The sequence below is a fragment of the Pygoscelis adeliae genome, unplaced genomic scaffold, assembly GCF_000699105.1.
Source record: "Pygoscelis adeliae isolate BGI_AS28 unplaced genomic scaffold, ASM69910v1 Scaffold233, whole genome shotgun sequence".
Classification (NCBI taxonomy): Eukaryota; Metazoa; Chordata; class Aves; order Sphenisciformes; family Spheniscidae; genus Pygoscelis; species Pygoscelis adeliae.
In genome coordinates, this window is record NW_008824421.1 from 716666 (window position 1) to 735948 (window position 19283).

General features: G+C 39.6%; 1 protein-coding gene across 1 annotated transcript in view; it reads right to left on the bottom strand.

Moving 5' to 3' along the window:
* The window catches only part of RBKS (ribokinase), a 71922-nt gene that overhangs the window by 11656 nt on the left and 40983 nt on the right, over positions 1–19283 (bottom strand). The window contains exon 8 of the mRNA XM_009320922.1: positions 9290–9478. Within this exon, the coding sequence (XP_009319197.1) occupies positions 9290–9478 (189 nt within the window). The remainder of the gene's footprint in view (positions 1–9289; positions 9479–19283) is intronic.

Consider the following 19283-nt stretch of genomic DNA (forward strand, 5'->3'; position numbering starts at 1 on the left):
TGCAGGAATTTAATTAGAAAGGATGGCTGCACACAGTTGGTTTTCCCTCCCCTCCATCCTTTGTGCAAGTCAGATATCCCAGAGCGCTATGCACGGTTACAACTGACACTGTCTTGTGTGCACGCATTGGCGGCCCAACATCTGCTCCGAAAACAGGGTGAGCTACATACCAGGACTGAACATCCTCTTGGAGGAGACCCTGTGCTGGCTTCATCATAAAGACAAGGGGAGGAGAACAAATCAAGAAAAGGGATGTGGCACATTCTGCTGCAATGCTGCAATGATTTTGACTTGCATTGCAAGCCATAGTTAGCCCAAGAGCAGCAATAAAAGGGTCATTTCCTACTCTGCTCTCAACCTGTATAAATCATACCATTGTTTCATTTACTAAAGCATCCCAGAGGTGAGATGGCACAAAGATAGCTTCAAGATATTTCTGAACTCAGCTTCCCTAGACCTCATCAGAATGTAATCTCAGGCCCAGATGTTGGATGCTGTATCCCTCGCGTGTTCTGGCCCCCAAACAAAACATTTGAGTTGGTGCATAAATGCTGCTCGTGTCCCTACTTTTTTCTGTCCAGACAAATCAAGTGGGTTAACCTCCAAACTGGAATATTTCTCAGTATGACAGTAGTGGAGCCAAAGCATCCGCCCTCATAGCACATTTCCACAAACCCCTTACAGCCTCTTCAAGAAGCATCCAATGCAAAGCAACTCCGCACTGCTATGTACTTCCTCATTTACGTGGACATCTACAATGATGTCCAGTTCTAAAAATGAGACAGGTGATATCCTGACAAAATTTTTCCTCCAGTCCTAATTCTCTTTGAAGAGAAGCACAGAGAAGTTGTTATGGCTTTATCAAGGGAAGCAGGTTCACTTGCCACTGACAAGCCAGTCCCCGTGTGCTTTTGTTCCCCATCTACAAAACAGCAGTAAGAGTAGTACTTTACCTCGTGTTGTGAGTACAGAAGTAGTAAAAAATGTAAGGTGCTCAGCAACTTCACGTATATGTATACATGTGTCAGGAACAAAGCTGTAGGACGCAATGGGACAAAATTCAAAATTTCATGACCTGATACTGATGGTGTGTAGCAAAACCAAACAATTCTTGGTATCACTAAAGTAACTGAGACAGAAATTCAGTTTCACTATGGGGTTTTCGTTGCCCGGCACTCTGCAATCTTAGAAGGGGCTTAGAAAACTAAATATTGGTTTTAATCTTCTTTTTATTCTACATCTTCATTAAGTACCCCCTTGTAATTTAATGCAATTTGTGGCAAATGCTAATACTGTTTTGGGCCCCCTTCTCCCTGTCAGCTGTATCATCTCTGTTAAATTATGCATTTCCATCTGGAAAGAAATTGTACAGGACTGTAAGCTCTCTTCCACTTAGAGTCAGGAATGGAGAGGGATTTAATTAGATGTTCCGTGGTTGAGAAAAGGACTAGAGCAAAGCCTGGGTGGTCTGTGGAATCTTCCACTGGAAAACAAGGCTGCAAATTGTTCTGTACAAGCCTGCTTCTGTTTGCTCATTTTGTTTACATTGTTTGTTCTTACAGATTAAAATAGACAGTTACTAGGCAGATAAACACTGTTTCCTTCCATGACAATGTTGTCTAGAAGTTAAGAGAGTAGCATGGGACAATATACGCCTGTGCTTCATTTTTGGCTACATCACCCCAACTCCCTATGTAACTCGGAGCAGGACATTTTTAGCTAACGCTTCAGAGCACCTAATTGCTAACATTTTTGTTCCATTGTTCCTGTCTGTAAAATGGGGATAGTACAGCTTTCTGATCTCAAAAGGAAAAGAGGGCGCATCCAGTTTGCTCCACCTTTTCTCAGTTGACTGCCAATGCAGAGGGATGCAACTCTTGCAATTCCTCTCGTCACTGGATACCTGTACACCCTTAGGCCACTGACCAAGCCTTCAAAAACTGAAGTGTCTTTAGAAGGCCTGAAACAGAAGCAGAAACTTGTGATGAGCCAAGCAACTCCCATCTACACTTAACTGTGAGTCAACTCAAATGCAGTGATTTCAGTCATGTGCCCTTTCACAGTTCAGCTGAACTTCGGAACATAATAGATGCAGCTTTAAATAGATTTACAGTGCAGATTGCTGATTGGAGTGTCTGGCAGATTAACTTATTCCTCATGGTTTTTCTGTTCCAAAATTCAATGGATTCCATATTTGTAAAAGAGGGAATGCAGAAGGCTAAGTCAGAAAGTGGGCTATGACTGGAACTAACCTTATTTATTAACCTATTTTGGTTGCATGTTAAAGAAAGGAGGCTATTATGCTGTTGGTTTGCGGGATGTTAATGGGAGCTCTGGGCATAATTACTCTGTGTTGGTGTGTGAGTAAACCCCACCGATAGATAAGCTGTTTGCCCGATAGTAACTTTTTCTCCTTCCTTGAAAAAGAAAGGGAAGATGAGGAAAAAAAAAGAGAAAGAAAAAAGAGAAAGAAAAAGAAAAAGAGAAAGAGAAAGAAAAAGAGAAAGAAAAAGAAAAAGAGAAAGAAAAAGAAAAAGAGAAAGAAAAAGAAAGAAAAAGAGAAAGAAAAAAGAAAAAGAAAAAGAGAAAGAAAAAGAAAAATAAAAAGAAGAAGAAGAAGAAGAAGAAAAAGAAAAAGAAAAAGAGAAAGAAAACCTTGCCCTTTGTGATCACTTTACTCCTTCTTGCAACATCCTTGGGCAGGACAAGGTTAAACACTCAACAACATTTTTCTCTTCTTAGCAAGTTAGAGAACCGTACATCAGACACATTGTCTGCCAAATGCTTCATTTACTACCAGCTGCATTTTTACTTTGTTGAGAGATAGCTGAAATAAAATCACTGTTCTTTGTGCAAACGGCATGCTAAATAATGTACGGCTACAAGATTATTAAATAGCAAAGGCATTTGATAATATTAGAGTCAACCACAAGTCCCACTTCTGCTGATGCACAGAATTTTGAGTAATTAGTCACTGCACAGAGTGTTGTATTTATATCCCCTTGAGCCTCAGACGTTAGGCCACAAAGTCAGGAGACAAAGAATTGCTGTTATTAGGAGGACTGTTTTGGATTTATTTATATTCTAAGGCTTTATTTCAGTGTCCACTTCACTCCTCTGGCTCAGGCTTCCTCCAAACCAGAAGATACAGCTAAGTCAGAGAATTTTAGTGTAAACCATATTTTTACAGACAAGACCTCTCAACTTCAAGCAGAAGAACGTCAATGAGTTTGCAAAGCCCCCAAAGAAGCACAACTGGCCTGATGTTATATGACAAGCCTGGGAAAAAGGCCCCCCAGGTTCTGTTCTGATCTCTAACAGACTTCTCATGGCTTATATGCAATACATTAATAGCAGCTCAAATTTATGGATAGATAAATTGGGATACAACGAAGACAAGTAACTCTCCCAAGGATTTATAGCAAGTCTTTTGCAGAGCCCTGGAACTCTTACTCAGTCCTTTGTTCAGATCGCTAAACCACACTGCCTTCTTTAGACCACAATTACTACACAGAACTGAATACTGTGACATATCTAAAATTATATAGCTATACACTTATATGAGGCTTTATTAAAATAAAGATTGTGTGCCATCTTCAGAGTTCAATACAAGCTGCTCAGTGAGCACTCTGCTGCTTAAAGACAGCCTTTTTAATTTTCTCCCATAGTAAAAGAGCCAGACCTAATATATTGTAATAAGAAATCAGAGGGAAACTTAATAGGATTTGAACTCAAAACATCTGATGACAAATTCATATTGTAGCAATGAGCCTTCATTTTGCAGAACTGACATGAAAAAATAATGGTAACATTGATGATTATGACAAATAGTATGTATCATCTGTCTCTGAGAGTGTCGTACAGAGAAGGACTATATAGAATAAATCATACACTCGTGTCAAATTTCAGGCATAACTGAGTAGATTAAATTTTGAATTTCATCATGTCTCATAAATGAGTTTCCTGTTTATAAGCATGGCACCTCAACCTGTGATCTCCTTAGCTTCCCTCAGCACGTTGTGCACGCTCTGTAGCCGAAAAGCACAGACAGACAGGGAAAATGCTGGTAGTGTAAGAAATGATATGGGAAATTTAATGGTTGTGCTTAGAAACACTGTGAAGTTAAACATTCTGGAGATGAGATTTAAAAGGGAGACCATGGACTTGCTGTGATTACTAGGGGCACCACTGTGAAAAGCGATTCCAAATTTTCATTTAAATATTGTGTGCCCAAGTGCCTCCATTTGTCTTTACAGATAATACATCCATGCCTACGCCAGATATGCAGATGCCTGATCTCCTGATTCTGAGTGTGCTAATACAGGACTTTTGTGCACACAACATTGGCATGTGCAAACCTAGAGGTCAAGTAGAAGCTGATGGAGAGACCTTAAGCAGAGCAACTGTACTATATCTTTAAAAGACCAGATAGGATGGAAATTGGAAATCCACCCTAACTGATGCAAGCATGTGTGGATGTTATTCAGCATCTTGATCTAAACTGGCGTCTGGAGCAAACCAGAGGTTACAAAAACTAACCCCTAGAGTACTTCCCTCCCTGACATGACCTCCATGCTGCAACCTGGAAATGGGGGGGGGGGGGGGGGGCGGGGAAATGGGGGGGGGGGGGGAGGGGATGGCAGCAGGGCAGCTCTGTCTTGCTTACTCAGAGAGCACCCCATTTTCCACTAATGTGCCCACGTAGGAGAGATTCTGCCTGTGCCAACCCTCCGATTCGAAGCATGGATCCTAGATAGGACACTCCACCTTCAACTGCAAGGAGCAACCACAGTAAAAGGCAAAGCCCCGAGCCCCAGGGTGCAGCCCCAGAGCCAGCAGACACGTTCCAGCCTGCCGTAGCCACCAGCCACCAGACTGCCCCACCTCCAGAGGAGGCCTGGAATGGACAACCCTCTAAAGCCCAGACCCGGAGTAACCTGGAGCTCCAGACAGCCCGACTGCCTCCGCAAAGCCCACCTGCACATACCAAGCCCTAGGCAGGCCTTCGGCAATACCTCAGGGGCTCGACTTGGTCCCCAGCTGCCACCTGAAGCGCTCGGCTCTGTAAGATCCCATAGTGCTTTTTTGCAAAATGGAAGGGAACTAATCTCACTGCTGGCCAAATTCCAGCTTTGAGTAATTACATTCTTCTGACAAATTTTCCTTGGCAGTTTCAATGGAATATAATTAGTAAATATAAATAGATGTAAATACTGCTGTAAATTACACTTTGCGTGATTGTCAGAAGCAGAGGGGGACAGCGAGGGTGAAGGGGCAAAAAGAGCAGAGCTTCGTTCTCCAATATGGACGATGTTGTGGCCTTCTCTGTCATCAGACTGCGTACGTCTCTGCCAGGACGGCATGTTCAGGGATACTGCAGTAGCAGATGCCACAATCCAGGATCATCGTGTGGTTCATCACACAGATCATCCACTTCACCTCAAGTACAATTTTGACCTGACGGCGCTCGGTCACGTCCCGCAGCTGTGTTCACAAGCAGCTGCTGTGCTCCACCTCAGCTGTGCTTCTGCTTCAGCAGCAGGCAAACTGCTTCACACGCACACACATGCATGCAACTGCAAAATGTGTGTATATGATATTACTGTTTTCTGTGAAATGCTTATCAAATTTGTGAATGGTTTGTGAAACCTTCTGCTACCAACTGAAGAAGTGTCACATAAATGGAATTATATAATTATCCTTCACAGCTATTTAAATGCAGCTTCATGTACTAGTTTCAACTAAAGTGGAAATAACTTCTTCCAAAAATAAAATAAATGCATATATTTAACTTCATGTAGTCAAGTAGATTTAAAGGCAACTATTTAAAGTAATGAAAATAGATTATAATGTATACCTTTCTTATATTATCTACATATTAGTACTTTTTTATGTGTCAAATGTCTCTTACGTATGTCATCTGCTTCAAATACAAATTGATATGGCTAGTGGGCTTAATCAGATATTTCTTTCATACAGAAAATTTGAGGATGATTTTTCAATAATTCACTTATTTTTGTTTTTATTCAAAATTTGCATACAGAAAATAGCTAGCAGAAACTAGTAAAATGAAGGGAAAGTTTATTTTCTTAACAAAAGCTTCTTGCACTGTTTAGCTATGAAAGGAGAAACAGATGTTTCAGCTTTACAATACCATGTCTTGCAAAACTTCCTTCTAAACGACTAATCGTGCTCTACATGTTTTGGACTGTGTATGAAGAGCTCTGCTAACAGTCATTGGAAGCATTGCATACATTAGTAAAGCCCACATTAAGATAATTAGCGCTAAAAAAAAAAAATCAACAAGCCTTTTTTTTCCCTTTATAGTATTGATTTAGTGTGGGTGAAAAATGCCAGATTTCCAATCTTGAAGATTCATGTTCCACCACAGAGTGGGAGATGGAGCCAGCTTTTCCCAGTGTTCTGCCAATACACTCTTAGATTAACCATCTCAAGGGCTAGGAGGAAGAGCCAGGCTCTACGGTCTATCAACCCTTAGTCTCTCTGATGAACCTATGAACATGGAGAATGGGGAGCACACTACCTGGGACAAGGAACTAAAATTCTTAATCTTTGTGGCTGTACCTACCCAAGTATTTTCTCATCAACAATTTTCAAAACTGCTGTGGACAACAGAAATGACCAGGAGGCAGCACTGAAGCTGTACTGCTGCAGAGAGGGCTCTGGGCAGCGGTAGCAGCTATGGCAAAATTTCTACAGCGAGAGAGGCCTTTGAAGCTCGTCTTATATGTATGTCTTCTAAATGGCAAACTCTGTTTTAATACAGACTGTTTTCATAAGGGCTCTGTAACCTTTTGCAAATCCTATGGTGGATTATATACATCATTTAACTCCTTGTCTGGCAGTAACTTTACCTTCTGCAGATCCAAACAATGTCAATATGGATACAGGCACATAACCAGATGTGATTGGATTATGGCAGCTTAAAAAATTACTGCCTGGTACCTCAAGATGCTGAAGTCAGGGCAGTTTAAGGTAGCAACTTTTGTTTGGTATTAAATGGCATACTAAGAGCATGCACATGAACAGCTCTGAATATTCTGTGGATAGGTGACTACTTGCTAAGCCACCTTACAGTTTGAGCTCATTCCCCTGGGGAAGGATCCGCTGCAGACATGTATCTGAAGAGAATAACATGTCCTACTAGAACATTTAGGATTTATTTTAGTAATAGAGCTATCCAGGTTAGTTGAGGATGACATTACTTTGCTTAGTGTTTGGAAGGGTTGCTTTAAAACCACTTGCTTTCAGGCAAAGTGATAATCAGTCTAAGCACTGTAAGACTTTTATAACAGAAGGCCAACACATCTTTTTTCATTCAGTCTGCAAGAGTAAACTGAGCACAGCTGTTTTACTGAAAACAACCCACTGGTATTTAAGTAGATTAACAAAATTAACTGTGAAAATCCTCTGCTATGTGAAAGCCAATAACCTGTTGGCCACAAGGAGGCAGGGCAAGGATTCAGTAAACGCAAAGAAATTGCTTTTATTTAAAAAAAAAAAAAAAGAGGAGCGTTAAATTAGTTCAGTCATGCAACTCTGAACTGCTAGGCAAGATAAGAAGCACTTTTCAGCCACAGCGTGTGGTTTCAGTATTGCTGTTTTATTCCAAGAGCAGCAAATATCTTAAGATATCAAACAATAGCTGATCTGGCAGCAATTTTCTGCTTCTTTTGAAGAAGCAGATCACACATGTTTCTTCTTCATCACTTCTGTGTGATGTAGAGAAAAACTCTAACAATAAGCTTTGATAGCAACAGTGGATTTACCAACTCAGAGCAAGAAGCTGTACTGCCAGGTTCACAAGGTGTTGCTCCCAAGCTAACAAATCCTGCTTCTGGGCAGCTTTGGGAGCTCTGCCTTTCGCTCCCTTGGCACTTCTAATTCTGGGCTAAAAGCAGGCAGAGGCAGTTTGCTGTCCGTAGTCCCCTACCAAGTACCTTATGCGCAGTGATGCCTCCCTTAACCAGAACTTTAGGACATTCCAAAATCAGCAGTAACTCGAGGTCAAACTTCTGAATAACAAAGGAGCAAAAGAGGAAAACAAAGCCAAAGTATCTCTGTTTCAGAGTTAAATTGAAAAGGATTAAATTTAACAGTGAAACAAAGCCTTCCACAGTATCAGCACATCACAATCCAAATCTATGAGTGATCTTCTGCTTTAGAAGAAGTGACTTTACTCCTAGCTCTGCCACTGCATGCTACTGAGCTAGGTAATTTCAGTCCCCTATGCTTCTGTTTCCTCATCTTTTAAGCAGTTGCTTTCCTTCTTTGTGAAGCAGTATGAGGTCCATGGATAAAAAACATGCTACAAGAACTAGTTATTATTAATGCAATTCCAATATGGAATGCACCAGATGGTAAAATCTCCAGGATGTTAATGAACTATTGTAACAGAACATATGTAATATGACGTTATTATAACAGGCATTTAAATGTATAGTTAGTACATACAACGTGACCTGCTCTGCTCTCAGTAACTCCACTGGAATTATTTTGGATTTATGTCAGATAATACTAGGAACACAAAATAGCCCCATATGTGCAATGTGGTAAGGTCTTCATAGCAATGCTATCTTAACTATTGCCTGTCCTGTTTTTATTTTTTGCTGGGGGTATTGTATTTAGTGGTCTGTTAGCGTATGCTTTCTGCTTTTAATTCTGAGCAGGAAGTAAAAAAAATACCCTCATGTCAAAGACTAAAATGCCTCTGATCAGGTATCACTTACCTATCATCATAAAATAGTCGTCATAAAGCAGCAAGAACTTCTTGGGTTTTTTCCACTATATTCTGCAAAAACTATGTCTTTGATGCACTTTATGCTAGACTTGGTAAGCAGTTCATGCTTGTGTCAGAAAAGCCAAACATTCAGTTTCAGACTGGGAGGGCGGTAGTATCTCCTTTCTCCCACAGCATTTGAGTTCTGGACAAGATGAATTATATGACTGGGCAAAGGCGAAAAAACGAGACTGCAGCTCAAGCCACTGGCATCACACATTACAGTCAGAGACAGGTACTGACTTCAGTAAAGGAGGAACATGAAGATACTATCAGTACGTATAATAATTCTAGCACATCTACAATACAGACTATAAAACTCAAGTGAACTGACATTTAATATATGAGAGGCTGGAAGCAAGATATCAATATCACATCATAAATTAGCCTTTGTGCTAGTGCCCAAAGATTTGGCTGATTACTCATTGCTTTCCCTTAGTGCTTAAGCAGTCTTTTCCAAAGCAAGACAGTTAAACCACAAAAACGTACCGTAGTGTCCACAGCCCTGACCTTCCCAGCAGGAACGTGCTTTGGAATGGGTTCTTCTACTGATATCATCATGCAGCCTTCTGCTCCAAGAGTAACAATTACGAGCTTACACCCTCTTTCTAACAGCATGTGTCCCACCTTTTCAGCATCTTCAAGGTTGCCAACTGGGATGCCCGTTAAAATTTCTGCCTGGAAAATAACCCACGCAAATGAAAATCATAATCTGACAGCATTCATTTTTGGACAACAGTTGCATTTGAAAACAGTATTTAGTATCTTTTTAAAATGTGTATTATAGGATGATCACGAAACCACTTCCTACGCTGATATTCAGCTATGTCTTGCTCTTCGTTTGAAATCAGCATGTACTTCAGGCACAGCAGACTAATGGAGAGCAGCCTAGGCAGAGACGCAGGAGGCATGGGTTCTGTTCCAGCTTCTACGACTTGCCTGGCATGCAACCCTTAGTAAAATCACATTTCTCCCACATGCCTCAGTTTCTTCATCTGTGAAATGGACACAAGGACATAGCCTTGGCAAAAGCATTTTGTGGTCTAGTGTGAAAAATGTTACATGGCAACTCGGTCACTATTGTTGGGGGATATTTATCACTAAGTGAGAAACTTTTTAAATTCTTTTTTAAATTCTCAGCGTTCAGCTAGAGAGAAATCACAAGGGAAAATCTCTTCAAGGAAAAAAAAAATTGCTCGACTTTGACCACTCTGTTTACTTTAATACATATTTTTAGATAAGAATACCTAAAAGTTATCTGAAGCCCTCTTTGGGCAAAGGCCCATTACAAGATTATTATATGTTTGTGTTATGGCCATGTCCATGGGCCTCTGTCGACTGAGACTCTTCTGTGTTGGCTCTGTACAAACACAGATAAACTCTTCTTCTAACAGATGGTGACCTTAAGTCAACTTCTCCCAGTTGGCTCTTAAAATTAATCTCTTCTAGTTCCACCCAACTAAGAGCAAAATTTCCCCAAAATCTGCCATGAAAACTCCAGATTAAGCCACTTTTCGCCACTTTTTCTCGATGGCATAGCATCGTCAAATGTCATGTACTTTTTCTTTTTCTTTTGGCAGGGAAGAGAGCAAGAATGAAACAGGAAGAAAGGGAAGAGAAAATACTGTGCGTTTTATCTGAAACAGTCCAGCAGGCAGTACTCCTGCATAATACAGTATGGCTTCAATTGTAAGTAAACAGGCGTATTACATTTTGCTATCTTTACTAAATCTTGTCCTGCTTGCCTGAGAAGAGGGAAGTCCTACTTTATCTTGCACTGCAAGGCTGCTGCTGGATCCTGAAAAATGCAGTCTGAAGTATTTTCAGATAACCGCCTAGTAACTGGGCATAGCTTCCACACTCTTAGGGCTTATTTTCAGTGGAAAACTTACTTTGGAACCTATTCACCAGCTACACTTCCTGACCTCTGCTGCATGGGCAGCTCAGCTTCTCGGGAAACAGCTGCTGAAATATTTCAAACTACCTTCCTCTGCATTACTGAAACTTGAATTCGGTGCACATACCTCTTGATATAACGGACTGTAAACTATAGTGACTAAACAACTGCTCCACGACGCACAGGCCGTGCCTGAAGTAAAGAGAGGGAGGGCAGACAGCTGGGGACAGGAACTACTACAGCCATCCCAAAGCAAACCGCCCCCAGCTGTGAGTCAGCGCCCGCTGCTCGCCACTGTCATTTCCTGTGTTTCAGCCTGACCCAGGAGAGGGAAGCCACCCTTAGGCTCTGAAGGGCCAGATTATGCCAACACACTTCCCTAGAGTTTATAGTACCATTAGCAGAGTACTTACTGGTTTTAATTTTCAAGCTTACGGGACCACGTTCTGCAGTCCCCACTTAGACAAATGCACAAAGGATTTCAAGCGTTGTTGATCTGATTGCTGCAAGGCAGAATCCGGTGTGGCAGGCCTTGGTGGGTGAACGTGCACTGCAGGGGCAAGGTGCGGTAAACACGTACACGCAATGTAAAGCTACTTTTTTTAACCACGCTGATCCCCCACAAGAATATAGTAAGCTTTAAATTATGAGAAGGCAACTAAACCTATCCAATTTTCTCTTTGGCATGTCACCATGCTGCTCAAACTTCTTTTGCAGTACAAACTATTTAAGCAAATTAAACCTATTTCAGTTTTTAAAAGGTTATAAAAGTATTTCCAAATAAGAAAATTTGTTTCAAAAAGTATCTCACAAAACCTTTTGAACGTATCTTCTTGCAAGGCTTGCAAGGAGTCAATACACCAATGATGGCTTTGGAGAAACTAAGGATAGATAATAAATAGTATTAAAAAATACATACACTCTATTCTAATATTCAAGCATCTAAACAGTCTGTGTCTCGTCATGAATTGTAAAATCTCTGGAGCAGGAACCATGCATTCCTGTATTCAGAACATCTAGCACATCATGTTACAAGAATAAAAATGGATTAACACAAATCCTTGAGTGAAACTGGCTAACTGAATTTCCAGTGTACTTCATGATGGGCAGTAATTCCAAACATTCTACCTATGTTGCAAAGTCTCCAGCACAAAAATGGATTTGGTTTTGGTAGAGAAACAGTAAGTCTAATTTGGGTTTATTTACCTGGTATTTACACTTCTGTAAGCTCATGAGCAAGGTAAATGAAGTACTTAAATATAATATTCTTCCTAATGAAACGCACATGCTGTAATGCTTAGCATTAACATTGTACCCCTCTTTGTGATTGCTGTGTCCCAAGTCAACAGGACTTTTTGCTTGGGTAGTGAAAGAATTGTTCTGGGACTGATATGTGAGAGGTTTTGCAGAAATCTTTCTTTTCACCTTTACACTGCTTATACCAATAAACAAAATTGTTTTGAACAGACAGAGTCTGTATAAAAGTAGATCTTCAACTGCTTGAAACCACTATCATCTAACTCACCTACAGCAGGATGGTAAAACTAAAAAACACTGGAACAAGCTGGAAGAACCATAAAAGCAGCAGAAGCCAGACAGATTCTGTGCCAATAATTAGAGATTGCGGTAAATGTCAACTGATGTTAAATACTGTGGTGAGTTTCTAAGTTCCTCCCTTCAGTAGAATCTTATTTAAAAAACAAACTGTGGTACAATTGAAGGAAATAACTAATGGTTATGTAAAGAAAAAATTAAATAACAATACTAAAAGCCCAATGTGGACATTTGCCACAGTACTGTACAAAAGAGCAGCAAATTAAGAATTCTATTTTTCTGCAGCTAGTCTCATAAAACTCCTCAGTTAAACGGACCTATTAAAGCAAGAGGACATTCCACAAAACTGCTGTCAGAATAAACCTATGACGGATATTATATAATTAATCTAGACAGAATTTTCTTAATTTTGTTTACAGAAGTGGAAGAGAAATTTAACTGAAGCTTTTAATTTAACTGATATGATGGTTCTTGGCCATAATCCTCACTAATCTTAGTTAACTCTCCATGTCTCTTTAGACTGTGGAGTCTAGTCACAGCAAGTTGACACAAACCAGCACTGCTACGGCAAAAAATGGTCCCGTTTTTTTCCTTTCCACTCCTGACCACACAGCCCATTCTCTTGTGCCTGCATGGCCATTTATGCGGCCAGGAAACAAATTGGATTGCAAGGCAGATCTGTGTTAAAATTAACACCACCCCCAATCCCACACCACCCCCAAAAGCCAACCCAAAACAATTAACTTCTTTCAACAGCAGTACTAGTTTACACTGGCTAAAAGTGAGAATGAAACTATGATATGAACCTTTGCCAAGCGTTCCTAGCTGTGGTGCATTTGGGGCAGCCTATGGCTTACACAGCCACTTCCAGGGAGATGTTCTGGATCCTCTGCTTGGCATTTCAAGGCCAAATCTGCAGCATGGTATCTAGTTTTGGGATCCCTGGCACAAGTTAAGACACTGACATACAACAAATCCAGTGGAAGGCCACTAAGACAGTCAGGAGGCCAGAGACCAGGTCATACAAGAAGAGGCTGGGAGAATCGGGTTTGTTCAGCCTTATGAACACAAGGCTAAGGGGAGAGCCAATTGCTGTCTACAGCAGTTTAATGGCTGGGTGTAGAGAAGATGGAGCCAGACTCTTCTTGAAGGTGCACAGGGATAGGGCTAGAGACAACAGGCACAAGCTGGAACAATGGAAATTCCAGTATTAGGACAAGCTTTTTCACCACGAGGGTGATGAAGCAGTGGAACAGGTACCCAGAGGTTGTGCAATCTCCATCCTCGGAGATTCAAAACTTGACTGGACAAAGCCGTGAGCAATCTGACCTAAACTGGCCATGCTTTGCCAGCGTGTTGGACTAGAGGTCTGTTCCCAACTTCTGTGATCCTATGATCCTCAGCAAATATAAACTGGTGAAATAACAAGAAGTGTTAATTCTTTGGGGAGCAGTCCATCATTTGGCCTGCTTTTTGTGCACCTAGCACAATAACAACTTTGCAAATGTTGCCAGGTACTGCTGGAACAGAAATAATAAATAATAATAGGGAAACTCTGCCCATCTAAAACTACATATGATGATTTAAAATATTTTTAATTTTAAATATTTAAACACAGTAAGCCAGTTGGCTACAAACTTGGCTTGTACCTTAGGAGATTTCTTTGAGAATGACAGAACAAAAACTCAATCTCATTAAAGGGGGCTTATAAAAAAGATGGCGGCAAACTTTTTAGCAGGGCCTCTTGCGACAGGACAAGGGGGAATGGCTTTAAACTAAAGGGGGGTAGATTGAGACTAGATATAAGGAAGAAATCTTTTACGCTGAGGGTGGTGAAACACTGGAAGAGGTTGCCCAGAGAGGTGGTGGATGTCCCGTCCCTGGAAACATTCAAGGTCAGGCTGGACGGGGCTCTGAGCAACCTGATCTAGTTGAAGATGTCCCTGGCCACGGCAGGGGGGTTGGACTAGAGGACCTTTAGAGGTCCTTTCCAACCCAAACTATTCTGTGATTCTGTGATTCTAACACATGTGAACAGTCCCAAAGAAATAGTGAGACAGATTTGGTGTATAAGCAATTGCAAGATCAGGCCACAAGCCAAGCTAGTTCCAGTTGTTTCAAATTATAAAATTTTTACATACATACAGGCAAAAATACTTATCGTGCTAGAATAATTAAAAACTGATTGAAATGAATTGGCTTGAAGCTATTCCCTCCCCTCCCAAAAGTAACATCTTTCATTTTAGACTAAATATGGGAAATGTCATAGTTTCCAGCAATTGATAAAATGGGGTTTAGAACAAAGATGGAATTAAAATATACTGTGAATTGCTGGCAACTTCTATGTAATGGAGCAATAGTAGCTTTCCATTACTTAAAAAAGAAAAGGCAAATTCAAGAGATGTTCTGAAATATTTTAATTCTAAAATACCTATTTTTGTTTTGACTACTAGCAATATCAATTATTTTTTCTTAAGAAAGACTATCCCTAGTATTAATCTCTCTATATTAATAAGCAGTATCTTAAATGTCCTAATCCAAGACTCCAGATATAGTTTTATAAACTTGATATTCTCTGAATCTTGTAAAAGTCAATACTGTGTCTTGATTTTGGACATACTAACAAGAATTTCCATTATTAACATTTCTTCCAAAAATGATCTAGCCTCTAGTAATAGACAATAACACTTAAAAGGAAATAGTATCTTAAATAGGATAGTATCTATTTTTCCGTGGTTTTTTTATACATCTTGCAGCTTTATTTAACAAAATTAGCAATAAACTTATATTTATTTGTATAGCTTTCTTTCAATGAAGCCCCAAAGGATTCTGTTAGCATTTAATTAAATCTTTGCTAGGCCTTTCTTATTTAGATCAGAAGTCCGATACCCATTTTACATCAGGGAGAAAGCAGTTCCCAGTTTTGCATTCAAAACAGCTTGACAAACTAAACCATTTGCTGTAACCATTTAGGAGTTTTCCTTCTCCTGAAGGGCTCCTCAGTCTTCTTTGAACGGAGAAGCAGCTGTTCTTCAAAACGTTTAGGACCAAATTGAAATTGCTGATGTGCAATATATTTTGGTTCCTAACCTGCAGGGCTATGTAATTGCATGCACACATTAAATAAGAAAAACAACACATGAACTATATTGACATTGTGGTTGTGCCTAGAGCCATACTGCAGCAAGGAACCACACAAATACGTGGGAAAAAAATGGTAAGTATTCCAAGGAGCTCATCTTGTATAGGGTTGTCTCCTTTTCAACATTTATAGATGACTGAAAAGAACAACCGTTGGTTTTCACTAAATGACATTGGATACATTTATTTTTCATTAGAAGAATTAAGGGAATGGAGAACTAGCACATTCCTGCACAAACCTCAGGGATTAGGCTGTGCTACATCTGGGAATTAACAAACTAGTCTCAACAAGTTTGATCTTTCTGGGAAAAGATAAAACTGAACTACAGGCTAAGCAAAGAAAGAACTGATAACCTTGCAAGATTTGTTCTGAGTTTTTTTGTTCATGAACCACATAAAAAGAAAGTAATGTGAGACGTAAAAAAAATTTATTATTGCAACAAGCAAGAGTGAAAAGAACAGCTTGTGAAGAGCCTTCTAGACAAACTAATGGTAGATAATTCACTGATAGTATAATTTTGTTTGCTTCTCTCTAGCACATAAATCCATAAGAACAAGCTGTGCTGTTATACCAGATACTGCATGTGATTTCATTAAATCCTAAAGCATTTAATGAAGGATGGAGTATAAAGTGTGATGTTGTATTTGATACTCGCATGTTTGGGACCCGACATCCCATGGCTGTCTGAAACCATAGCTGACGTTTTTAAACTTTTACTCTGTGACAAAGGCATCGCAGATCAAAACTGCTGACCTTCATGGCAGCAAATAACAGAAACTTCTGACTCAATAATAATTCAGCTAATCACAAGGACTAACCCCTTTTTCTCATCTTTAACAATACAAACACTCCACATAGCATATGAGATGTCTTAAGCTAAATGGCTAACTTTCTGTTCTACAGCTAACATAATCTTCTGTTACAAACATATAATTCACAGAATATCCACAAACCACAGGATTTTATCATTTAAAGGTATTTCTTGGTGAACAAGAAAGATAAGGACATTTTGGTAAAATTGTGTGATAAATACTTGCAAATTTAAATGACTAGAAAGCCAAACCAAGCAATAAAAAAATCAGTGTAAATTTAATCTTGTCTAAGCATATATGTCTGTGTTAAAAAGAATGTTTTAGAAGCAGTTGAACTGGATAGCTCCAAAGAGTTCATCTTTAAACTCAAGATGATTTATTAACTATTTAAAAGACTTAGTAAAGATAAAGCAGAAATACACTATTTTTTTTCTGGTAGTACCTAAAAATCCCGAATAAAAAATAAAAGATCCCAAAAGGGGTAAGGCTGAAACATAAATAGGATTTTGGCTACAAGAAAGTTATCCAAGACTTAGAAATACCAAGTAGGAGGGGAAATGGAGCTGGAACAGAACATCTCAGGAAGGCAGTTGTAAGCAGCACATTCAATAAATTTGACCATAGAGAATAATAATAAAAAAAGTCCATAAAATAAGAATAGCCATAGTGGCTCAGAGCAAAGGTCCATCTTATCCAATTGCTCTTTCCTGACTGTGACTGCTAGTAGATACTGAGGGAAATTAAAAAAAAAAGTATAAAAAGATCTTTTCCCAGTATATACTCTGGATCATCAATGTCTTTAGGTACTTCCTCATTCAAGAAGATGAGGGAATTGCAGATGTAGTTGGTTGAATGGATGAAGTTAAAAAAATTAGAATTATCTTTAAGGTTTGTAGCATTAACTTATTGCTTTTAATTGCCATACAGAGATGTGACTGGTAACCTTTATTTGGGTATGTGAACATTTATCTCTATATCAAACTTCTCAAATGCATACATTACAGGGATCTGAAATTAAAGAAAGTCATGAAAGAAAACAGAAAACAGATGGCATATGAATATATAACAATTACTAAAAAAACAACTTTCAAACTTGTGACATAAGAAAAACAAATGCTTCATTTCTCCTCTTTTCTCAGCAAAAAGAAAGGAACGTTGGCAATAGTTCATCCCTGAAAATGGATTTAATAACAAATCAGACACACAGAGAGGATGAAATCAAACATAATTGATTACTACAGTTGTGCTAATGTAATTGATTTCATTGTAAAGTATGAAAAGGTTATTGTTAAAAGCAAAGGTATTTCTGTGCCATTCTTGTTCTCAGAATATGCTGTAGGAGTCCCACACTTGGATCTGTGCTCCCATGATATGTCTGGCAGGAACTTCCATAGGTCTAACATTTCCATAAATTCAGAAGAGATAAGCCTCCTGAACAGTAGAGAGCATATTTCTGTGTCTGACTGTGCATACAGTGATCCCAGCTATCTACCAATGGTAATTACTTTTTAAAAGAAAATAGCAGAAAAGAATGCAAACTGTATGCCCAGCTCTGCAGGAAAGGTAGATGAATGAGCAGGGATCTATTATAATTATACACCTGTATTTCTCGTTCTCCAAATAGAAGTAATTTTCTTTTCTCCATGTGGTGGTAATAATAATACACCCTGGCTCCAGCAAGCTAAACTTCTCAAAGAATGTCTCTTTCAAGACTGTCCTCTAGCAATAAAGTATAACAAAGGGAAAACTTTAACGTGTGTTGCAAAGAGCAATGAGAGAAAAGTCAGGAATAGACAAGTAATGAAAAACAAAGTTTTGTTTCTAACATATGGGGGATAAGTTTTTGCAGGGGAACAAAAAAGAAGTAATTAGTGACATTATGAAAAAAGCAAACAACGAATGACATTTACTAAATTGGTGGGAGAGTATGGGTGTTCTCAGCCCAAAATGTATGCTGTTGCACCGTCTAGCCAATCCAGGGGCATAGTCCAGGCTTTCTGAAAGCATAAAGAAAACACCATATGGGTGCCCTGCAAGTCCCCTGAAGCAGAATAAATAGTTTGCCTTAGCATTCTCTTCATCACATATAATTGAGTTCTGATAGCTGTTGGACAGTGTCTGAGCCACAAATTATATCACTGCCAGTTACACTGGAAACTTTGCCTCCCAGAGACCCGAGGAGCTGTGGCATCTCCCACCTTGCTATTTTGCTAATTCCTGAATGCTCTGGAGTATCTGAACTTAGCAGACACATACTGAAACACCCCAGAGTAAAATTCAGATGTCCATTTGGCTTACTTAGACTGACCCTTAAATGCTAGAAGACTCGTGAACTGAGAACTTCTGATATGGTTTGTGATCGGTTTTAACGGAAATTTCAAAAGAGGGTAATTGAGTCTTGAAGAACTTACTCTGACAGACGTTGTCATTAGACAAAAAATCCTATAATCATAGAATCATAGAATAGTTTGGGTTAGAAGGGACCGCTAAAGGTCATCTAGTCCAACCCCCCTGCCGTGGCCAGGGACATCTTCAACTAGATCAGGTTGCTCAGAGCCCCGTCCAACCTGACCTTGAATGTTTATAAGTAAGCAGGACCATGCTTTTCTCTTAGCTCTTCCCCCCCTCTCCACCCAAAGGTATGTTCATTGCAGAAATCATGTTTGTTGGAGATAACTTTAACTATGATCAAGGGATGGCTTCTATCCACTAGGTTGCTTCTCCCACATTCCTGTTTATATAAAGAGAGGGTAAGGGGAGGAACACAGTATGCATAATGGTAATAAATAGGAAATTTAAATGAAGGCCTTATGAGACGAGTTTAATTTGTCTCTTGTGACAAAAATAATTTCCTTTGGGAGAAATAACACACTTGAATTAGAAAAGAGAGAGAAGGAGGGGGATGGGGGGGGTGGGGGAAGGAAAACATACAGTTGAAGGGCCAGAGAAACAGATTCACTGAAAACAGACCTGACAGGAAGAGGCATATGAAGCTACTATTTACCATCAAGTGCAGCATACGTGCATCACCTCCTGGCAAGCAAGTTTAAAACTGTCAGAACACTATAGCTAGCGCAT